At 38.7% G+C, this 25,226-nt stretch overlaps 1 protein-coding gene across 1 annotated transcript in view; it reads left to right on the top strand.

Annotated features, from left to right (window-relative positions):
* The window catches only part of LOC103723441 (isochorismate synthase 2, chloroplastic), a 44,151-nt gene that overhangs the window by 10,340 nt on the left and 8,585 nt on the right, over nt 1-25,226 (top strand). Inside the window, exons 3-12 of the mRNA XM_039119183.1 lie at nt 11,795-12,039; nt 13,288-13,405; nt 13,558-13,674; nt 13,782-13,928; nt 14,228-14,302; nt 14,393-14,464; nt 16,021-16,060; nt 16,181-16,256; nt 24,736-24,793; nt 24,933-25,043. Of these exons, the coding sequence (XP_038975111.1) occupies nt 13,588-13,674; nt 13,782-13,928; nt 14,228-14,302; nt 14,393-14,464; nt 16,021-16,060; nt 16,181-16,256; nt 24,736-24,793; nt 24,933-25,043 (666 nt within the window). The 5' untranslated portion in view covers nt 11,795-12,039; nt 13,288-13,405; nt 13,558-13,587. The remainder of the gene's footprint in view (nt 1-11,794; nt 12,040-13,287; nt 13,406-13,557; nt 13,675-13,781; nt 13,929-14,227; nt 14,303-14,392; nt 14,465-16,020; nt 16,061-16,180; nt 16,257-24,735; nt 24,794-24,932; nt 25,044-25,226) is intronic.

Here is a 25,226-nt window from a genome sequence, read left to right as displayed (position 1 = left end):
TTTATTGCTTCTACTTATCTATTGTTATACATTCTTTTGATGATAACAAAAAGAGGGAGAAGTAAGAAAAGAAAGAAGTTGCGATATAGGGGGGGAATTGCGATATAGGGGAAGAAATAAGTTTGAAAATTAAAGAAAGAGATTATATTCACTTAAGGGGGAGCAATATGTAATAATAAAAATTTTCAAAATAAGAAAGTCTGAATTTTCAATCAAAATTTCTGAATTTGGCACATACTCCTCATGCTTCGATACATAATATGAAATTCTTGCTTTATCTCAAATTCTTGAAGTTTCATCTTTAATAAAATACAAAAGAAAGGAGGAGAAAATCAAAAGCTCAAATTGACAATATTTCGATTAAAGAGGGGAAGCTTTCACTTTTAAATTTGAAAAGCTAAAATTCAGCAACTTAAGCTCTTTCTAAATCAAAACTCCTAAATTCACTATAAGTGTCAATTTGCTCGTGCTCAATGTTTTGTAATTATCAAAAAGGAAGAGATTGAGGATGATAGTGTTATTTCGATGATTAATACAACCATTGAGGGAATATCAAATTAATAATTCAGTTTAACGTGATACATCACTAATGAATACGACACCCTCGATACATTCATGATATATTAAGAGAATGAAATCAAGACGTCTTTCAATGATTAACAACGAGATAAAATTTGTAGTAGAAAAGTGATAGAGAACTCTTAATTCTAATTCAGCAAAGTTTCAAATTAAATATACTCTTAAGGGCAAAACAGTAATTTTCATTGTTAAGGGTATGTAGTTCTATTGTGGCATGCATTCAAAATTGCTTGAAATATGTTTCATTGATTATATGAATTAGTCTAACCTTAAGATGCAGGAAAGTGTGGATTGAGTCGACCCCAGCTTAAGTGGAGTCGATCCTTGCACACCTTGGAACTATCTAGCATACCTCTGCAAAAATGGCACAGATGAACAGTAAGTGGAGTCGACCCTATGTATCTTTGAGCCGACCCCAGGTGAGGAGCCGACCCCAAAGAACCTTGAGCCGACCCCAGTTTGAAGCCTCAAGAAAACAACTCTTTGGAATTCACTGAGAGGGTCGACCCCAAGATTCCTTGAGCCGACCCCAGGAACACTTGAGTCGACCCCAATGGAGTCGACCCCAACTGAACATGAGTCGACCCTAAGGATATGTGTTCAAAAACCATGTCTCTGGAATCCCTGAGAGGGTCGACCCCAATGGAACTTGAGTCGACCCCACTGTAGCACGGGTCGACCCCAAGAAAGCTTGAGTTGACCCCAGTGAAAATAGCCGAAAATACAAAGTTCTATGGTTTCTGAGAAGGCCGACCCCACTGTAGCAGGGGTCGACCCCATAGAAAGTTGGGTCGACCCTAGAGGAAGTTGAGTCGACCCCAAGTCTGATGAACAGCAAGTTGAGTCGACCTCAGGAAAGTTTGGGTCGACCCCAGCACGGGCAAGAGCATAACGGCTAGTTCTGCATAAGTGCTTTTTGACCTCCCAACGGCTAGTAACGGCTAGTTTTTCAAATCTAACCAATAGGGAGTGACCAATAGAGGTGGGCAAGTATTTAAAGTGACACTATTCATCAGAGAAAGTATCTTTTTTGCCAAGAAATCAATAGTTCATTCAAGTCAAAGCAAGCCCTAGCATCCTTCATCAAGGTTCTCCATTTAAGTCTCAAAAAGGAGGTGGTTGAGTAATCTGAGTGTGCATTCAATAGCTCCACCAAACCATTGTGAAGTGAAGTAACCTTGGCAAAGAAGAGAAGAGCATCCATAACTATTTTTTTATCTCTTCTATTAGTGTAAAATTGTTATATTTGCTCTTCTAGGAGTTTCAAACTCTTTTTTCTTAATTACTTTGTAAGGTTTGTTGGTGAGCCCGTAAAACCAATGGTGTAGATTGTTGGTGTTAGATGTATGCCCTAGAAGCCAATTTGGCTGACACATTGTTGATTCTAGGGACATAATTTTGTACTTGACTGTTTATTATTGAATAAATAAAAGGCATCTTTTCATTCATATTATTTATGTGTCTATGAATCGTCCAAGAAATTAATAAGATGATGATACATATTCTCAAGAGTTGAGAATTTGAGCCATGTATCATTGGTGATTAATTTCTAAATGCTCCTGATCAATGGATCATCACAAGGACGGTGATCGATCCGATCAGTGCACAGATCACTTTCCTTCTGGATGGACGAGACTTGAGTCCACAGTGTAGGGACACTGAAGTGATAGTGCAGGTGCTTGTTAGAGAACAAGGGTACTGAGCGTGACCAAGACAAGAAGTCACTTGGATGTCTATCCACTCGTCAGTGACTTGCTTGATGTTGCAGTAGTGTGACTGGTCCTTTGACCTGCGATGCTTCGGCTACTCACAGTGAGGTTATTGTAGTTTGACTGCACACATACATGGTCTCTAGCCATATGGGTCTATGCAGTGTAGATTGGCTGCAGTAAGTTCACTGTAGGAGTAGGGTATGCACCTATAAGGAATCTATCGACCTTGATAGAAGAGGAGTGATCCTATGTGATTTGTTAGACTGAGTTCTAAGACCTTGGCCAGGGCAGTAATATAAAGTAGAAAAAGAGTTTTCCACTATCGAACTCAAGTCGAATAAATCTTGACATATGACAGACGATGGGGTTTGATGAGTTGTCCATGACCTCCATCCTGTGGGGATCCACGATAGTAGGACTGTATCACATGTTAACTGCACCTAGAGGTTCATCTTTCTATTCTACTGGGTAGCCACTACATGCTGCTAGGTGTCACTGGTGGATGGTGGGACTCATAGGGATTATCTTGATGATCGATAAACCCTAATGAGTTGAGTTGGAATCGTTCCAACCCATTGAAAGGAGTTTTCAATGATATTATGATAGAGATCATAATATATCTCACTACCAGTCAGAGTAGAACCTATGGGGTCACACACACTAGAAGTATTGACCGATCCAATGGTTGAATAGTGATTATGAATCACGAGTAATCAATTCGATTGATATTCGGTTGAAGAAGGAACAAAGGGAATTAATTAATTGGACTTAAACACAAATCCTACTTCGGGTAGGATTCCTAGAGTCCTAATTGGATTAGGACTGGGAATCCTAGTTGGAGTAGGACTGGGATTCCTACTTGGAATAGGATTCCTACAACCCTAATGAGATTAGGAATTTTGAATTAAAATTGGATTCCTACTTGGAGTAGGATTCCTAGAAATCCTAATTGGATTAGGACTTCGGATTCAAATAGAGTCCTAATTGGATTAGGACTAAAATTAAATACATCCTAATTGGATTAGGATTTCTTAAGTCTAAATTAATTATTAATCTAATGAATCAACATGACTCCTAATTGGATTAGGATTGAAGAGTTCAATTGAGTCATGGTTCATTCAAGTTCTAATAGGATTAGGACTAGCATGGATTGAACCCAATTGATTCATGATTTGGTTAAAGCCTAATAGGATTAGGACTTAGCCATAAGAGGGACACCTAATCCTCCTTAGAGGAGGATTAGGGCATCACAAGAAGGAGGGATCACGCCCCTCCTCCTCTCCTTGTGTGCGGCATGAAGAGAGGGGCCGGCGCCCCCTTCTTATGGAATTAACTCTAGGGCTCCTAGATTGTAGGAGCCCTAGATGGCTATATAAGAGGAGGCAAGGGGTCGGCGCCCTAATGCACTTGAAGCCCTCCTCTTGCTGCTGCCACCCTCCCCTCTCCTCCCTTGGTTCAACCGCAAGCAAGGTGCAAGGGAAAGAAGACCTTGGCGACATCCCTTCTTCCTCCTCTTGGCTTCAACGCATGAGAAAAGAAGAAGGCTGCGAAGGGCTTTGATCTTCTTCCTCTTCTTCATCCTTCTTCTTCCTCCTCTCAAGTGCAATCAAGAGTTGATTGAAAGAGAGGAGATCAGCCATCAAAAGAAGTCTTTGCAAGGGAGCTAGCACCCCGGGAAGACAAGAAAGATTTGATCGGTCCTCTACTTCGTGTGGATACCCATAGAGGCCGGACGTTTGAACGGCTTCAAGCGAACCCTCTTCCGAAAACCACGAATTCAGATTTGCGGTGATCATCTACCCGCGCAAGGTGAAGATCTGATCTTCCTAATGGTTTTAAAAGTTTTAATTCTTACCTAATTACGAAAGGTCTCGAAACAACGTTCATGCGATGAACGTTGATCCCGCATATGCCCCCTTTCCGCTGCCATCTGATTTTTGTTTTGAAATATCAGCGGCATGGGCGGGTTCCCAACAGTTGGTTAGCCCGCAAAACCAACATAGGTTTTTGGTGATCCCGAAAAATCAAAGTGTAAAGATTTTTGGATAGTGAGCCCGAAAAACAATCCAATTGTAATCCGCGAAATTATAGTGAATTCACAGGGGGACGCTTGGGGAGTGGACGTAGCTGCTTAGGAGAGCACCGAACCACTATACTTCTTGTGTGTTAGTATTGTGTATTGTTCTAACTTCACTACGCACACTCAATTAATATTAACTAAACCACTCACTCATCAATTGATTTAATTAAGGGATTGAAAAATTTAGAAAAACCAATTCACCCTCCCTCTTGGCTTGTCACCTTGGGCAACAAAAAGGGCTCTAGGGATCATTGGGGAGAAAAGAAATAAAGAAAAATTTTCTTCTCCTCATAATTTTTCTAAGTTTCTTTTGAGCTATCTACAAGCGTGAACGTGCTCTTGTTTCTTCCCTGGAGGCGCACTGACGGGGAAGACGTGGTTCTGTATTGGGTCGTAGTATCTCTAGGAGATTTGTGCCAGCAGACCCGTGCGTGGGGGACATAAACTTTTCTAGGACAACGCATCAGCATGCTTCGATCCACAGGCCATCTTCTATCTCTTTCTTTATTTTATTATTATATTGTCAAGTTAATTATTTGCTAGTTTATTCTTCTTATTTACTGTTTTTGAATATTAAAAATATTTAATTTATCAATTATATTTGTGCATCTAGGCTAACATTCCAGAAAAGTTTATATACTGTTAGCACTAGATTTTAAATTGCAACATTTATTATATATTTTGCTGCATAATTGAAAATTGTTATTTTTTAGCTGTTACACATTTATGCTAGCTTTACTTTAGTACTTAATTTTCCAAGCAAAATATTAGATTGCCTAACCTCCAAGAGGTTTATTAATACCTCCATTTGGACTCCTCACGGAGTAATTTTCAGATTCCATTCAAATGAAAATTCGAAAATTGGTTAATTCATAGGAGCTAGCTTAATATTGCACTTAGGATGAAATTGAACGATATCTAGTGAAATGATCTATTGAATAACGGTGTCTAAAAAAAGCTTGTCAAAAAGGCATACGTGCCTAAGAAAGGCTGGTACTTAAGTGAGCCAAGTGCTCCACCACCGATCTGGAGCTGATCTGGCTGTTATTCTTTGGATTTTTCAACTAGACATCTAAGTTCAAATTAGATATCAGTGCAATAATTTGACATAAACCTTCTCATTTCCACAAGTGTCAAAACTGTGTTAAGCTACAAATTAATGGCTTCCCATACATCTGAAAATTTTAGTGCTAAACCTGAAAAGTTTAATGGTCAAAACTTTAGAAGGTGGCAAAATCAAATGCGGTTTTGGCTCGCCACCCTAGGCTTGATCTCGGCCATTAGTGGGTCTAACCCATCTGCTTCACGACCTCGTACTCGCAACAATCCAAACCCTGCTCCTTCGTCTTCTCAAACTATTGGTGCCTCCTCCACTAGGACTCTAAAAGAAACCAACTACCACTGTCTTCATAGAATCCTAGGAGCCCTTTTTGATAGGCTTTATGATATTTATTATGTAGCTAAGAGTGCCGAGGATCTCTGGGATACCCTAAAAAATAAATATGGACTTGATGATGCCGGGGTAAAGAGATTCAAAGCCTCTGCCTTTAGCAAGTTTAAATTTGTTGATTTCAAACCTATGAATGATCAAATCCATGAATATGAAACCTTGATTCTTTAACTTCAGGCAAATGAAACCCACCTAGATGAGTCTTTCCAAGTTACCTGTATTATGGACAAACTTTCCTCTACCTGGTCAGACTTTGCCAAGATTTTGAGCCACTCCCAAGGTGATCTGTCTCTAACCCAAGTCCTAAATTCTATTAGGATTGAAGAACAACATCGCCTTAGAGAAAAATCTCACTCCTCCAATCCTTTGCCCAAAGTCAACAATGTTGAATCCAAGCCCAAATCCAAAAATCAAAATCGTTCTTTCCGTCCCAACCACAACAAGTCCTTCAAGAAGAAATCATTCAACCATAGAAACTCCTTTCAGCCCAACAACAAAAGACCCAACTTCTCTCAGAACCAGAAGAAAGAGAAAGAAGGAGAATCTGTTTGTTGCTGTTTTGTGTGTGGTCGAACTAACCATATGGCCAACCAATGCTTCTATAAGATCACTACTCCTCGTCAACCTAGAAGTAAGGGTCCTGTTACTTTTGGCGCCCAGGCCAACGTGGTGACCTGTGGGGCTGACTCCTCTGAGACTGCTATCAGGTCTGTTTCCTTCATACCTGAAGTTAACATGACACAATTAGCACTGGACTGATGGATTGATACCAGAGCTAGTATACATGTTTGTTTTGATCGCTCCTCGTTTTCATCTTATCAGATCTCACGTAGAGAAACTGTGACCATAGGTAATAATGCTGTGGCGCGCGTGCTTGGAGTGGGACGAGTGGATCTGACACTTACCTCTGGGAAAATCCTCACTCTGCAAGACATGCACCATGTTCCAGACATCCATAGAAATCTAGTTAGTGGATCCTTGCTTGTTCAGCAAGGATACCGAATTGTTTTTGAATCAAATAAAGTTGTAGTAACCCATGGTGTCTCTTTCATCGGAAAAGGTTTTCTTTGCGATGGGTTGTTTAAACTTAATGTAATTATTCCATCTATGAATGAAAATTCTATTGTTCTTCATATTGACTCTCCTGTTGTCTGGTATAGTAGGCTGGGACATGTAAACTATAGTTCAATTAAAAGATTAATGCACTTGAATTTAATCCCAAAATCAGAACTTAAGAATAATGATAAATGTGAAATATGTGTAGAGGCCAAATTATCTAAAAGACCCTTTCACTCTGTAAGTAGAGATTCTGATCTCCTTGAACTCATACATAGTGATGTATGTGACTCAGGAAGAACCTTAAGGGGTGGAAACAAATATTTTGTAACTTTCATAGATGACCTTTCTAGATACTGTCCACCTCTATCTTATCAAAACTAAAAATGAGGTCTTAAATAAATTTAAAATCTATAAAGCTGAGGCTGAAAACCAACTAGATAAAAAGATTAAAATCTTAAGGTCTGATAGAGGAGGTGAATATACCTCATTTGAGCTGACCCAGTTTTGTGAAGAACATGGGATAATTCATGAAGTGACAACTCCTTATTCACCCCAATCTAATGGAGTAGCTAAAAGAAAGAATAGAACCTTAATGGATATGGTTAACTCTATGCTAATTACTTTAGATGCACCAGAAAATCTTTGGGGGGAAGCACTAGTAACTACATCTTATATCTTAAATAGAATTTCATTTAAACATAATGATAAAACTCCATATGAAATCTGAAAACATAGAAAATCTAACTTAAAATACTTAAAAGTGTGGGGGTGCTTAGCTAAAGTAAAAATTTTAGAAAATAAAAGAAAAAAAAAATTGAACCCAAAATAGTAGATGCAATATTTATAGGATATGAAATTGAGAGTAATGCTAATAGATTTTTAGAATTTAACTCTCAAATAAATGAAATTAAATAACAATATCATAATGGAAGCAAGAGATGCAATCTACTTTGAAAGTATATTTCCCTTTAAAATAAGGATAAATGATCAAATAAATACCAATAATAATTTATGGACTAGTTCTAGCGGAACCAGATTTAGAGAGGAAGAAGAAGAAGAAATTGAACCTAGAAGAAGTAAAAGAACTAGAGTTGAAAAGAACTTTGGAGAAGATTACTACGCATTCCTAATAGAAGACTCTCTTACTTCTTTAGATGATGCCTTGAAATCTTTAGATGCCCCCTTCTGGAAAGAAGCAATAGATAATGAAATGCAATCTATAATTCAAAACCACACTTGGGAATTGGCAGATCTACCGTCAGGAAGTAAACCTATAGGGTGTAAATGGATCTTTAAGAAGAAACTTAGGCCAGATGGAACTTTAGACAAATATAAAGCTAGGTTAGTAGCCAAAGATTTTACTCAAAAATCTGGGATTGACTTCTTCGATGTTAATGCCCCTGTAGCTAGAATCACTACCATTAGGATCTTTGTTGCCTTGGCTTCCATTCATAAGCTGATTATACATCAAATGGATGTTAAAACTGCTTTCTTGAATGGGGACCTAGATGAAGAGATCTACATGAACCAACCCGAAGGTTTCATTATCCCAGGTCAAGAGAAAAAGGTATGTAGGTTGATTAGATCTCTTTATGGTCTAAAATAAGCCCCCAAATAATGACATCTTAAATTTGATGAAATAATCCTAACTAATAAATTTAAAATTAATAACACAGATGAATGTGTATATTATAAAAAGAAGAATAACAAAATCATAATCTTATGTCTATATGTAGATGATATCCTAATTTTTGGAACAGACTTAAAAATTATTAATGAAGTAAAATAATTTTTTATCTCTAAAATTTGACATGAAAGATTTAGGACAAGCAGACCTAATCCTTAATACTAAAATCATGAGGAATGAAGATAGAATAACTTTGTCCTAAAGCCACTATGTGGAGAAGATTCTTAAAAAATTTCACTACTCTGATTGTCATCCTGTATCTACTCCCTATAATCTATCTCTTCATCTAAAGAAGAACTTAGGTGATCTAGTTAATCAAAGCTTGTATGCCCTGATCATTTATTCTTTAGGATTTCTTGCAAATTATACCAGGCATGATATTGCATACTCTGTGAACCGACTGAGTAGATATACTCACACTCCTAATAATGATTATTGGACTGCTCTAGAAAAAATTCTCAGATACCTTAAGGATACTATATCTCTAGGATTACATTATTGTGGTTATTCTGCTGTTCTGGAAGGCTATAGTGATGCTAACTGGATCAGTGATATAGTTGACACCAAATCTACCACTGGTTTTGTCTTTCTTTTAGGAGGTGCAGCTGTATCATGGAAGTTTACCAAACAAACTGTAGTGGCTAGAAGCATCATGGAATCTGAAATGATTGCCCTAGATACCACTAGCATTGAGGCTGAGTGGCTTAGAGATCTACTAATAGATTTATCTCTTGTGACTTCACCATTACCTTTTATATCTATTCATTGTGACTGCAGATCTGTTATAGATAAATGCAATCAAGAAAATGCAAATGTGAAAATAAATAGGCACTTGAAAGTGCGCCATAAATCATTGAGATACATATTAAAGAATAACTTGATTACACTAAATTTTGTAAGATCCGAAAGGAATCTAGCTGATCAGCTTATCAAAGGATTGTCAAGAACAGTGGTTCTAGAGTTGTCGAGAGGGATGGGACTAAGCCCATAAGTAAAGTCACCACGGTGGTAACCCAATCTAAAAAGATTCAATGGGTGAAACAAGCTAGATAGGTGACTAATGAGGAGCACTATTTGTTTTTCCCATCCCTTAGGGCAACAGTGCTAATAAAAAGCAAGGGTTAGGTTGAATTTTTACTCTTAATGAATCCGAGACCCATGAGGCATGGTACCTACTTGCTCGTACCCTTTTTAGGATTCACCTATATGCGTGTAGTCGTGAGGCCGCGATTGTGGGAAGTAGGCTGTTCCCTAATAACACACATGAAGAGATACCTGCGCATGGCCGTAAAGCGCAAATCCGCTTCGAGCATGTTCACGCTATATTATGTATGCTGTTGATGAAATCTAAATCATGGACCAAAGTTCAAGGCATAGTCCACCTTGGCTCCACAGAGGTAATCAATTGTTACTAAGTGAAGGTTCAAACCGAAAGGTACCTACACCTATTACATAATATAAGATACTCAACATTTTTTTTTAATTTTATTTTTTTTGAATATTTAATTTATGTGGAGGATTGTTGAATTAAATTAAATATTTTAAAACCAAATTGGTCAACGGCCAAGTGGCAAACGTCCTGCACAAGCAAGGGAGCAAATATGGAAAAATTTCCAAAGAAAGCAAACCATGACAAGTGTTATGCATTCAGCGTAAGAGCAAGCATGGAAAGGCCCCTCGAAGAAGGAAGGAAGCATGGATAGCCAAGATGCAATAAGCCGTATGATCAAAGGAGCACAAGAATCTGCAGGAGGAGAGTTTGCTTCTTTTGACGCGCTTGAGCTTATATAAAGGGCTCTAGGGATCATTTCAAAGACAATCAAAATTTTCTCTTCTTCCTATTCCGAGAGTCTAGATAAAAATGGCTCTAGGGATCATTGGGGAGAAAAGAAATAAAGAAAAATTTTCTTCTCCTCATAATTTTTCTAAGTTTCTTTTGAGCTATTTGCAAGCGTGAACGTGCTCTTCTTTCTTCCCTGGAGGCGCACTGACGGGGAATACGTGATTCTGTATTGGGTCGTCGTATCTGTAGGAGATCTGTGCCAGCAGACCCATGTGTGGGGGGCATAAACTTTCTTGGGACAACGCATCAGCATGCTTCGATCCACATGCCATCTTTTATCTCTTTTTTTATTTTATTATTATATTATCAAGTTAATTATTTACTAGTTTATTCTTCTTATTTACTATTTTTGAATATTAGAAATATTTAATTTATCAATTATATTTGTGCAGCTAGGCTAACAAGCTACTCGACATCATTTCTGGTCCTTAGACAAGCCACCTTCTTTCCAACTCAAACCAACAGTCCTCTCTCTCTCTCTCTCTCTCTTCTGGGCCTAAGAGATTCTGAAGCAGAGCACAGCTGTGGAGAGGAAATGCTAGATGTTTGGTAATTTCTCCTCCGACCAGAATGAAAGATCCCATTGAAGCGGCTAATCCCATGCATATTGTATGCACATCGAAAGAGATTCTTCTTCTTTTCTGGCACAAGAACAGTTGTGTGGAACACCCGCGATCGGGATCCCGATACGCAGGGGGTCGGGAGGAAGCCGGGCACCGGAGAGGGGAGGGGGGCGGGGGTGGATTAGGGGGGAGGGGAGAGTAAGGCACAATGGGGTGGAAAGGGGAGGGAAGAGTAAGGCAGGGGAGGGGAGAGTAAGGCACTGGATGGGATGGGAAGGAAAGAGTAAGGATAATAACGTCATTTTAAATTTTTATTTTATTTTTAATTAATATAAATATGATTTTTTAAATACCGTTAGAACATCTGTTATATTAGAGATATTTATACAATAACAGAGTTTTACGATGGTATAAATATAAATATTAATTTTAAAAAAATATTTATGCAAAATTTGATATTTAGTAAAATACCATGCAAAAAATCCTAAAAGAAGAAGATCAGTGGCGCATCATGCGCGGATGCTTGATCGACACCGTCCACTTCATTCCATTCTGTCAGCGGTCAGCTCTCCGATAGGCAACGAAATGAACAGCCCCATGCTCTGTTTCCCCTCGTTACACACACCCACACCCACACCCACAGAGAGAGAGAGAGAGAGAGAGAGAGAGAGGAGGCGGGTGGTCGGTTCTCCGTCCTTCGCCGGCGCTAGGGTTTCTTTCTGGTTCTAGGGTTATTATCCACTCCTTGCCCTTGCCTTCCAAATTCTCTTAGGTCTTTGGACGTCGTTCTTGATCGCTTCTTCTCTGTTAATATAATGTAGGTCCCAATTCGGCAGAGGGCGGATGGCATCGTTTGGCTCCACGCGCAGCACCCTCTCCCTCGCTGCTACTTCTCCGCCAAATCTCACCCGAGCGTCTCCTTGCCCTTGTCCTTTGGGGACAGCAATGGAGGGCGGCTCCCAAGCTCGGAGGACGAGGACATCGTCAGCGTCGCAGGTGTGGGATCCGCGGTCTTCTTTCAAGGTTCCAATCCTTTCTCCTTGGACGACTGGCGCTGCATCAAAAGGTATCGTTCTTGGATCTATCTATTTTGTCTCACAATCGTCAATCAACCGCTACATGTTTTGCTTTTGGAATCACGATCCACGGAATTTTCCATTTTGTTGCAAATTCTTGATTCACGATCTTTTCTTTCCTTCGCTATCTTTGATCCTGCTTTTAGCTTCTTCTTGACATATCAAACCTAATCAATAGGAGTTCTTCCGCTGTAAAAGGATTTTACTGAGATATGCCTAAACAAGAAGAGCATGTGTCAATGGTATGAATTCCGTGAAAGATTTCTTTCTCTTTATTCAAGTTCTGCACATGCATTATTAGCTCTTTAAGTGGTTGGGGACCTGCAAGGATTTAGGTAATCTCGAAACAAATTGATATTTTGGTTTGGCTTCCTTACATAATTTGTTTAAGTCTCATCCTCAAGAAGCCAGGTGTTGAATATAAGTTTAGATATGTTGGTTGGGTTATAGCACTAATCTATGGAACATATACTATTGACTGCCCCCAAAAGGAAGGAATTACCCAATAAATGAAGCATGGATTGTAGATGCCACTGTTCCATCAGAATACAAGCAACATTCCTTTCAGTTCGTAACAAAATTTTTATTCTTTTCACTTATGATTCAATAATCTAGTGAGCTAAACTTAGTAAAACAGGACAAAGCTATTTGATTTTTTTGACACACTATCGCTAGCATCTTGTTATTCTTTCTTGTAAAATTGTGCTCTCCTTGTCTCGAAGAACCTGTAACAACATACATGTGAGTTGGCCGGATAGAAGAAATCAACTCAAATAGATGTCTGAAGATAAATTCTGTTATTTTTTTATTTCTTCTTATAAGTTGAAGGTGTGCAATATCAAAACAGTGCTCACTGCTCAGCATTGTGCGGATATGATCATATGGCCCTCGGGTACTGAAAATGGAACTGTTTGCATTGGTTGAAGGGCTGTTCCTCTCAGATTCAGTGTATACATAGCATAAGGGTATTTGTCAGATTGCCTATATGGAAGGAGTATGACCGATCCTCATGCCTTTAAAGAGTGAATGGAGAAGTTACTAAGCTCATGATTTTGGTTATGGAGCTGGATACACCTTACTTCGGTGATGAGGGATATGACTTATTAATCTCTTAGAAACAAAGCAAGATGCCGGTTATATCATGCTATACGCGGGTATTATGCCCATAAGTTTGTGGATGTCTTGAATAATTTTTATGTCTGTTCCTAATACATTGTCCTTCACCTTATTTTATGAAGATTCCTCTCAAAGGATTGTCCTTCGATTCGTGCATATGGTGGTATTCGTTTTGATGCGAGAACAAATGTTTCTCCTGAATGGAAGAATTTCGGTTCATTTTACTTTATTGTTCCGCAGGTATGTTGTACCTTTCCTTTTCTCACTCTAAGTGCCTCCAATTGAATATCTACTTTAAAGTCATCACTGTTGAGATAGCATACATATAGATGTGTGCCCACAACCTGCTTGTTAGTACTTAACCACTTGCTATCGAAGAAATTGAATGACAGGTTGAGTTTAATGAGCTTGAAGAAAGTTCAATGCTTGCTCTGAATATTGCATGGGACAACACTCTTCTTTGGACATGGAAAAAAGCAATTAATGGGGTTCAAGCTACAATGCACCAGGTATATATTTGCGTAATGAATGTTCCCTTGTGGAGCTCTTTTTGAGTCTCCTTATCTGTTGCAGAAGAAATTTGGCTATGCCTTTTAACCTACCAATAGTTATGCAGATCACCCCCTGTTTCGGTGGATTAAGGAAGCTGGTCCCAAGAACAGCCATTATTGGCTTTAATCATGTTCCGACAAGAACATCTTGGGATATTTCTGTTAAGAAAGCCCTGCAGATCATAAAAGGAAGAAATTCGGAACTGGTGAAGGTACTTATTGTTGTCTTTCTATGAAATAGAACACCCTAGAATTATATCTATTATCTAGTTATCTTAAGACAACATAGGAAACAACTGCTTTAAGGTTTTCCTCTTCAAAGTTTTATCATGGTTTTCTTTATGTTGGTAACTTACTGGACAATATCATCATTAGATATTCTCTTGTATGCGATTAAGTTTGGCAAATTTTCTTCTTGGTAACTGCTTGTTAATGGGGCTTCCAAAATCAATTACCACATTTATTGCTAATTCTTTACATTTCCATAGTAATTTACTGAATATTTCTCTAGGTTGTACTTGCAAGGTGTAGTAGATATGTTACTGATACTAGCATTGATCCTGTTTCACTATTAGCTTGTTTACAGGTATGGTCCCCCTCATGCAGCTCCTGTTTAAATATTTTCGTTATGCTATCTGCTGATGGGCTAAGAACTCAATTATTTGCACCTTGTCAGCAGGTTGAAGGCCAAAATGCTTACCAGTTCTTTATTCAGCCACCTGATGCTCCAGCATTTATTGGAAATACGGTATGCTAATTAGATCAACAGAGCCTCTGCCTTGTTTTAATTGCTTAGTGATAATGATATGTTTGAAACCCAGTGATACTGTCATTATTTTCATTTGTTTGAAAATTGCAGCAGATGCACGGCCAGGCGACCACTGAGTGCCTAGGCCCAAGGCAGCCACCTAGGCTGTTGCTAGAGATCAAGGGGGCCCAAAAGTAATGAATTATACAACATGATAGATATAAGGATAAACGTAAAAGTAGTAATAATCTAGTAAGTGAAACATAAAATGTCAAATAAGATGCACTAATTCAATAGCAAGTATTAACTTGGCAAAAATGTAATATGGATTTATAAATCAATCTCATCCTCTATACTTATATGTAAGGTCGGAGGAACTGGTACCGGACACCGTACCGGTTTTCCGGCGGGACGATTCGGTACGGGCCGTGCCGGGCCTGTACGGAGAGAGGGACCGTGGGAGAGAGGAAAAGAGAAAGAGCGAGCGGGGGAGGGAGGGCCGGAGGAGGGCTGGAGGAGGACCGGCGGAGAGCTGGCGGAGGCCGCGGCTAAAAAAATTTCGCGTTTTTTTTTTAAGTGAAGTAGGCAAATCGTGTTTTTTAAGTGAAGTCGGCAATTGATTTGCTGACTTCACTTAAAAATTGCGAATTTTTTAAGGCCGCGGCTGAACCTTATTTTGTTTGAAACAGGGGCAGCGGCTGCGGCTTCGCTTCTCGCGGCCGAGGCCGGCCTCCGTCGGCACTCCGCCGGCGTTTCACCCTCTCCCTCCCTCGCTAGCTCTCTCTTTCCTTCTCCTTCTCCGACTCCGGCAACGAGTTTTGTTTTCGTTGCCGGAACCGTACCGGTCAGCCACCGGTACGGCTTGGGATGGCCAGAACCGTCCGGTTCAAGACAGTTCCGCCGACCCTGCTCATATATGATGTGAAATGTTAAAGTGGGCACCTTGGCGGCCTGCCTTGGCAGCCATTATTTAAAGCAGTAATTGTTTCATACTTGTTGCTAATGTACTGCTTCTTAACTGGCGTCACAATCGATTCTTTTTTGCTATTATTTGCTGTTATTGAGGTGAGAATAATATTGTCCAAATGCTTATGACCTTCCAAAACATTCTTATTTTTGACGATACTTTTCAGCACCTAAAGGAATCACAAAATAATGGTCTACCATCATGTCAAGTAGATCTGTTAATTTAATGCACTTGATAAATGTTGCAAATCTTACAGTTACCATTTTGAAATAAGTAGAGCTTCATATTTGGGGAAGTTCACCCAAATCACGGTACTAAATGAAAATGAATTTGACTTGGGTTCATAATTCCATTTTCCATTGTAAAACTATTGCGTACTATGGTGAGAAGAATGATATGAGCTCTCTCGGTTCTGTTACTTTTATTTGGTTATTGGAATAGAACACACATGTTGTTAACTGTTTCTTTGTGGGTCATGTGCATCGATTACAGAAAAAATAGTAGTCTGGTACAGGTGATTGATTGCTAGATTTACTTTAAGTAGCTATATTCTAACTAAGACTCTCTTTCTTCTTTTTTTGTTGAGTAGCCAGAGAAATTATTTCATCGAAAGTACTCCAATATTACAAGTGAGGCTTTAGCTGGAACTCGTGCTAGGGGTCTTACAAAGGTTGAAGATCTTCAAATTGGTCATGATCTACTTTTAAGGTTGTCTCTTTTTTTCTTTTTTCCTGTTTTATTTCTTACAGGTACATCTCCAGAACTGATAGCCGATTCTAAGCCCGGATCATCGCTCAAAACTTTTCACAAAAAAATTAAACATAGGTAATGAGGAATGCTCAATGGTTTGCTTGGCTCAGGAGAGTTTGGTATGAAAAGTTAGAGACGCCATTCGAATGCACGCCACTGACTCGAAGTTTGCGAGGAACTAAAATAGTCTTCTATCTCTTTAATGATGCTATTTTCCTCTAATGATGCAACACTGTTTCTGTTTTGTGCGGGATCTTGATATTTTGTGCTCTAAGTTTTAAATGTTCTTTCCCCGACTCCTTTGTTGTTTTAGAAATGTGGAATCTATGCTACACTCTTTCCCCCTCTTTGGATATTAATGTTGTAATATCTAGTCGAGGCTACATATGTTTTGGTATTATAAATACAATATGTTGTCCGCTCGAGAAAAGTTTTAAAAACTGACAAAGCATATGTAGATTCTCCCAATTTGCAGATATCTCTCAGGACATTATAGGAAGGGCGTAAAAGATCTCATAAGCAAGCTCCATATGACAAATACTGATCTTGTATATATGTGGGGCTATGGCTCGAGTTTTAATTGCTCTAGACAACTTTACTTCTGAAGTGTGGAACCACTCAGTTTTCATAGAACAATCAAAACCATCTAATGGAAAGGCCATCAAACAGCTCTATCATAGTTCACTGATCATATAAATGAAATGATTGGAGCACCTCAAATAGGATTGACATGAATGGCTAAAGATTTGGCGAAATATATGTTTGATTTGCTGACTCACTCTCTATACAAACAGCTATAGCTAATTTTAAGATATCCTAGAAAGGAGAATTGAAGGTTGGAATGAACGTATACAAAGAATTTTTGGAATTCCCACCTCCGGTTCCGAGGTGAGGGTGAAGTCACCATTGAGTTGGACCTGGCTTTGGTCAGCCGTCGAGACTGACCGCAATTGCAAGAATAGGTTCTACTCTCTTGGTTGGAAAGTAAAATTCGTTTAGTACGAGATCGCTTCACACCTTGCAGTGTTTACACCTCTTGCCTATTGAAGTTATGTTCAAAAACCTTGTACGAGAACTTGTATAGAGAAGGATTTTCCATGGTGCAGCAATTCTTCCATACCAACTTAGCTGCCTGGCACTGCTATTGGCATAACAACCAAGTCAAACCAAGGACCTATGGAAGTCAAGGCTGTCCCGGTAAATATTGGATCAAACAATAGGGGACCGTAGCACTGATTCTCAATTCTCAACCTTAGAGAACCTTTTCTTTATATCTATATAGATTTGTCGCATAGGTATCCAAACTGTACATCCCCTCGGAATCATGAACTAACATGTTTCTTGAAATATCAGAAACAATTGATGTAGTCTCAAGACTCCATCTTATACATAGTTTATGTTTTTTGTTGTTTCTGTGATTTTCATCCAAAACTATGTTTAAGCTTGGATTTACAGTCAAGTCATGTACTAGTAGCAATTCTTCCATACCAACTTAGCTGCCTGGCACTGCTATTGGCATAACAACCAAGTCAAACCAAGGACCTATGGAAGTCAAGGCTGTCCCGGTAAATATTGGATCAAACAATAGGGGACCGTAGCACTGATTCTCAATTCTCAACCTTAGAGAACCTTTTCTTTATATCTATATAGATTTGTCGCATAGGTATCCAAACTGTACATCCCCTCGGAATCATGAACTAACATGTTTCTTGAAATATCAGAAACAATTGATGTAGTCTCAAGACTCCATCTTATACATAGTTTATGTTTTTTGTTGTTTCTGTGATTTTCATCCAAAACTATGTTTAAGCTTGGATTTACAGTCAAGTCATGTACTAGTACTGCCAAGCAAAAAGGGTCTACCTAGGTGTGATAGGAAGCCTAACCCAACTCCAAACCACCACACTTAATTGCTTGAGCCTTAGTCTTTCTTCAATGCCCATGGTCATCACTCATCTCTAGGAACGGAGGAGGATGGATGAGAGTCTTGGAAATAGAATTGTGCATGTATGGAAGAAGAGGGGAAGGAAGTTAGAAGAGAAAAAAAAAGATACACCATAAATCTGCAGAAATACGCAGAAATTTGCAGAAAACAGCATAGAGAAAAAAGAAAAAAGAAAAAAAATACTATTCACGTGAACAATAATCCGACCTATTACTGTTCATGGAATAGTAACCCGACCCATTACTGTTCACAGAACAGTAACCCGACCCGATTACTATTCACGGAACGGTAACTTGGCCTATAAAAAGGGAGGACAACATCAAAAAAAGAGAGGAAGAGAAGAACAAATCCTAAAAAGGTGAGTGCCACCGTGGGTGAAGTCCTGAGAGATCCTTTTTTTTTCCACTTTCATCCTGCTTCTTGACCTATTTCTTCTTGGAGCCACCTTCTTGACCCCGTCATCCTTCATCTCGATATCTTGGTGAAGCGTGGCCTGAAGATTCTCATTGGATTGGAAGGACCAAACTCGCAGAGGTAATTATCCGACTAGTTCTATCACCATCTTTTGCCCAGCCCTCGTTTTTTCATCCATCAATCATTTATCTTCATCCATTATCATTACCATTGTTGCCATCTATCACATCCTTGGAACCCGAGTTTGCTGGCAGTATTTTTTTTATTTTTCTGTTGTAGTTATTTTCAGTTTGCTGCATTAGTTATATTTCATTGATTAGGCTTCATTAATAAAATATCTATCATGTTTTGTTTTGCATTCACATATCTCTATGATGTTCTTTTGGGTTGATGAGTATTTGCTGAAGTGTCTAATCAATTGTACCATAATTGATTATTATGAAATCAATCTACACCTGTAGTAATCGATTATAGGTTGCACTAAAGTGGTATCAGAAAAAATAGGTCCTGCATATCTACGAATCTTTATTATTGTGTTGCATTAAAACATTCATTTTTCTGCATTTTAAATTCTGAGAATTAAATTTCTGCACTTCAAAACAGAGAAATATATTTTCTGGATTAAAAAAATAATAAATTATATTTTCTGCATTTAAAACTACAAAAAGTTTAATTTTTGGAGTTAAAAATACAGAAAAATTAGTTTCTGCATTTTAAAAAAATTCTGCATTCATTTTCCGCATTTAAAAAATAAGAAAATATTTCTGCATTAAAATATTAATTTCTGTATTAAAATATTTATTTTCGGCAAAAATATAAAAAAATCAAAAAAAAGTTTTCTGAAAAAAATCTGTTTCACTTTCATAATATTAGAAGCACCTCCGAAACAGTTTTGGGTCGAATCTTAGCCTACAATCATGTTTGATAATTGGCAAGATACATTTAGAACCCAGCAACAAATCTTAGAGCAGATCCAACGACAGGTAGAACACCTCTCCAACTTCATGACTAGACTAGAATTGAACATACTTGAGATAGTGAGACCTAGGAGAGAGAAAAACCATCAGGATGAGCCAAGATGTAGAGTCAGATCTCAAGGTAGACAAAGGGTCAATTAGAGGGTAGTCGAGAGTAGTGAGTCAGATGAGATAGAAAATGACTTAGACGACCGACCACTACGTAGGAACAGAGAGAGACCACCACATAGAGAACCTCCTCGTGCTAGACGTTGGGATGATGGCATTAAGATAGATATTGGAAATTTTGAGGGGCGTTTCCGCCAGATATTTTTCTTGATTGGGTCGATAAAATTGACCACTATTTTGATTGGAAAGAAATTTCTGAGGATAAAGAGGTCAAATTTGTGACCCTCAAATTAAAGGGACATGCATTGGTTTGGTGGAAGCAACTCCAAGAACGAAGAGTTCAGCAAGGTAAGGATAAGATCCGTACTTGAAGTAAGATGAAGGAGAAGTTGAGGAAGCGATTTGTCCCATTGAATTATCGCCAAAACCTCTACTTGAAATTCCAAAACCTCCGACAAGGGACTAGGACTGTGGATGAGTATACCGAGGAGTTCTATGAGCTCCAAGCAAGACACGACCTTAGTGAGGACCCCATTCATGTTGCCAGTAGATATATCAATGGCTTGAGGTGGGACATCCTGGACCAAGTAGAGATATTCGATGTTTTGAGTATTGATGATGCCCATCACCATGCACTAAGAGTAGAAGCACAACAAAGGTGAACCATTGGTTGAAAGTGGGACTCAAACAGAAACTTCACTACCTATGAAGAGAGTCAGTTCGGAAACAAGGCAATAAGTTCTCAGAATCCTACCAAGACTACAACTGCCCTAAAGCCCAATTCTAACAAGAAATTATGGGACAAAAAAAAAGGCGTACTGGCACCGGCACATGATTCCACTACCATTTGCTATAAGTGCCGACAATTCGGACATAAATTCTCTAAATGTCTCCTGAGAGAATTCTAGTCTCAGTCACACTTGATTGAGCAAAGATGCCAGGACGATTCAGATGAACCCAATCTACAGGCAAATGAGGGTGAGTCTGAACAACAAGATGAGTCGGAGAATGACGATGTTTATATTACAGGTGATGAGGTGGGCCCACTCATGGTGATTCACCGTGTCATGGTCGCACCTAAGCAACCTGCCTAGGACAATTGGTTGAGGCAAAGTATTTTCTTGACTATAGGTACTGCAGGAGGATATAAATGTTCTATCTTGATTGATAGTGGCAGTACTAAAAACTTCGTGTTTCAAGACATGGTTGATAAACTAAAGATACCTACTTTAGCAAAAAAAAACTAAAGATACCTACACAAAAGATTCATAAACCATATAAGGTATCTTGGTTTAAGGAGGGAGTTGAGGTTCCAGTCACCCATAGGTGTCTAGTAGAGTTTTTCATTGGAAAACGATATCAAGATCAGGTATGGTGTGACGTTATGCTTATGGAGGTGTGCCACGTGTTTTAGGTAGGCCTTGGCAGTACGATAGGAAGATCCAGCATGACAGAGAAAAGAATACATATTTCTTTGTGAAAGATAAAATGAATATTATACTCTATCCACAAAAGGAATTTTATAGATATAACGAAAAATTTTGTGAAAAAAAAAGCAAAGAACCTACTCAAAGGGCGTTGATTTTAAATTCAAAATCTTTCAAAGCTGAACTGAAAGAGGACTCGGTAGTTTGTGTTCTGGTAGAAAAAGAAATCTAGGAGGAATTGGAGATTCCAAAAGCAGTCCAACCTTTATTGTCTGAATTCAAGGACGGATTCCTATTTAGAGGATTACACTTGCGCGTATGTGGAGATGAATTGCGTGAGACTTTGATTCGGAAATTTCATGGAGGGTTAGCTGCTCATGATGGACAGAGCCACACTTTAGGACTCCTAGTTGAGAGGTATTTCTGGCCTAAGATGAGAGACGACATCATTAATACGTGCGAAAATGTCAACATTGTCAACAGAAAAAGGAAAAGATCCAGAATACAGGCTTGTACACCTCGTTGCCTATCCCTAGTGGCCCTTGGGAGGATATCACCATGGACTTCATTGTAGGACTACCCATGACTACTAGGAAGGTTGATTCGATTTTTGTTGTGGTGGACTGATTTTAAAAAATGGCACACTTCATTCTATGTAGGAAAATATATGATGCATCTCATATAGCACATTTATTTTTTAAAGAAATTGTCAGACTGCATGGTATTTCAAGATTATTCACATCTGATAGGGAGACAAAATTCACTAGTTATTTTTGAAAAACTCTTTGGAGCAAATGAGGAACAAAACTAAACTTCAGCAGTGCTTATCACCACCAAACAGATGGTCAGACAGAGGTAGTGAACCATACGCTTGGTAACATGCTTAGATGTTTGGTTAGTGAGCGTCCTACTCAGTAGGATTTGGTTTTAGCACAGGCTGAATTTGCATACAACAGTTCTATAAATTGTACTACTGGTAAGTCTCCATTTGAAAACATTTACGATTTTTCTATTCCACACATACTTGATCGTGCTTCCATTTTCTATCATGGTCGGATAAGTGCCGAAGCAGAGGACAATATTGAGCAGGTCCGTCACATCCAACGGAAAGTCCATCAACGCTTGCTTGACTCCAATGCCAGGTATAAGGATGATACTGACTGTCATCGCAGGGAGGTTCACTTTGCAGAGGGCGATCTGGTGATGGCCTATTTTAGGAGAGAGATTTTCATTAGGCAGTTACAGCAAACTCGACCTGCAAAAGTATGGTTCATTCCGCATACGTCGAAAGCCGGGGGTGAATGCCTATTTGTTGGAGCTTTTAGACAACGTCCAGACTTTTTCAATTTTCAACGTCGTCGATCTGTACCAGTTCCATGGAGATCCATCAGAGGCGGTTGCAGTTCCAGATTTATCCAGCACCGGCTCAGAGTCCAGTTTTCATGAGGGTATTAAGGATATTCTTGACGTGCGAGCAGTAGACACTAGGCATGGGTAGTACTGCAGATTCCTTGTGCATTGGCAAGGGAGACCTATGTCAGACAGTTCCTGGACCAGCGAGGACGAGTTGAGGCGCCAGAGATCTAATTTATTGCAGCACATAAAGGAGGCATACTCGTCAGGAGTCGAGTTCTTCCCAGTTGGAGGGAACTGATGGAGTCTCAAGATTCCATCTTATACATAGTTTATGTTTTTTGTTGTTTCTGTGTTTTTCATCCAAAACCATGTTTAGGCTTGGATTTTCAGTCGAGTCGTGTATTAGTACTGCCAAACAAAAAGGGTCCACCTAGGTGTGATAGGAAGCCTAACCCAACTCCAAACCACCATACTTAATTGCTTGAGCCTTAGCCTTTCTTCAATGCCCACGGTCATCACTCATCCCTAGGAACGGAGGAGGATGGATGATAGTCTTGGAAATAGAATTGTGCATGTACGGAAGAAGAGGGGAAGGAAGTTAGAAGAGAAAAAAAAGATACAACATAAATCTGCAGAAATACGCAGAAATCTGTAGAAAAAACACAGAGAAAAAAGAAAAAAAATACTGTTCATGTGAATAGTAATCCAATCCGTTACTGTTTACATAATAGTAACATGACCCGTTACTATTCACAGAACAGTAATCCGACCCGATTACTATTCATGGAACAGTAACTCGGCCTATAAAAAGGGAAGACAACATCAAAAAAAAAAGAAAGAGAAGAAGAAACCCTAGAAAGGTGAGTGCCACCGTGGGCGAAGTCCTGAGAGACCCTTTTTCTTCCACTTTCATCCTGCTTCTTGACCTATTTCTTCTTGAAGCCACCTTCTTGACTCTGTCATCCTTCATCTCGATACCTTGGTGGAGCGCGGCCTTAAGATTCTTATTGGATTGGAGGGACCAAACTCGCAGAGGTAATTATCCGACTAGTTCTATCACCATCTTTTGCCCAGCCCTCGTTTCTTCGTCCATCAATCGTTATCTCCACCCATCATCATTACCATCGTTGCCATCTATCACATCCTTAGAACCAGAGTTTGCTGGCAATATTTTTTTATTGTTCTGTTGTAGTATTTTCAGTTTGCTGCATTAGTTATATTTCATTGGTTAGGCTTCAGTAATAAGATGTCTATCATGTTCTATTTTGCGTTCACATATCTCTATGATGTTCTTTTGGGATGATGAGTATTTGCTGAAGTGTCTAATCAATCGCACCATAATTGATTATTATAAAATCAATTTATACCTGTAGTAATCGATTATAGGTTGCACCAACAATGAACATTATGGCCTAGTTGTAGAGATTTTTTTATGACCCTATCATTTTTTCCTCTTTTCCTGTTTTTCTTTATATTTCTTTACTGGATGCATAATGACTGGAAGCTGCAAGTAGGCTTATATCATTTCTTTCTAAGTACTGACTATATTCAGCTTTATGATTTAGGCTATAGAATGGGTTTTGGGTTTCTCTTATTCCTTTGTTCTTGGAATAGTGCAGAGAATGTTGTTATAAATAGTTCATAGGTTTGAGAAACTAGATTCTTTGTTCTAGGGCAATTGCCCAGGTGATCTTGAGGGAGACATTCTGCCAGTGCAGAAGATCCAAGACCCTAGCGTCCCTTGCTTTTTTTTTTGTTTGTATTATGATTCCAAAACAACACGATCACTCATTTTTACCACCCATAGGTCGTAAGAAACTGGATATTAAAAAAGAAATGGAAAAAATGACAACATATTTCAACTTAGATTTGCAAGTCTTAATTCGATACAGCTCCAGGGAACTTGTTACGGGTATTTGTCCTGAAAAGTCCTGTAAGCCTTGTGGTATAATAGAAGATATTTTTATTGCTTCACAAAAAAACATAATAATCTAAAATCAGTATCAGTTAGATATTTTGAGATAATTACTTCAATGCATTGCCTTATAAACTAAATGATATTTTTTTGGTTATTTTGATTTAAAAGACATGAGGCATACCATCTTGTGAATGGACCTTATGCCTTACCTGCTTCTTCATGCTGATAGTGCTTAGATGTTTGCATTTTATCTTCTGATTCATGACATGATATGTCTCAACACATAATATAAATGGCCCTGAGGTGCATTTCAATGTATGAGGATCTCATCTACATCAACTTGCAAAATGCTAGTCTAAGAGATGTCACTTCGGCATATATATGACAACAATCTCTTGTTTACATGCAGTACTAAAGATAATAATGAATTTACAATAGTACGGGAAAGCATTAGAAGAAAGATGGAGGCAAGTTGAGTTCAAATGTTTCTACAATTAACACTGTTGCCGGCTAATGCTTTTACTTTGCTCACCTGAAAGTACTTTCAATCAACTCTTGAATTTATGCTTCTTGCGCCTTGATTCTCTTCATATCATTCTTGTGTAGATAACTTGCAGTGAGGTACTTGTTGAACCCAGTAAAGCACTTCGAAAACTTCCTAGAGTACAACATTTATCTGCAGAGTTATCAGGCAAATTAAGGAATGAAGATGATGAGGTAATATTTTGTGGAGGGTGGCGCCATCTTTCAGATCGTAATCTTCTAATCTTTGATGTTGTTTTGTTATACCTATCTGTATTTTGAGCTGAGTTATCACATCATAAAATATGCCATTTTGACTTGTCTATTTCTCTTATGGTGTGGGCTCCCAAGTATGGCATTTAGCTTTTACAGATTATA

The sequence above is a fragment of the Phoenix dactylifera genome, unplaced genomic scaffold, assembly GCF_009389715.1.
Source record: "Phoenix dactylifera cultivar Barhee BC4 unplaced genomic scaffold, palm_55x_up_171113_PBpolish2nd_filt_p 000496F, whole genome shotgun sequence".
Classification (NCBI taxonomy): Eukaryota; Viridiplantae; Streptophyta; class Magnoliopsida; order Arecales; family Arecaceae; genus Phoenix; species Phoenix dactylifera.
The sequence above is the reverse complement of the archived record's forward strand: the minus strand, read 5'-3'. Positions and strand labels throughout refer to the sequence as shown.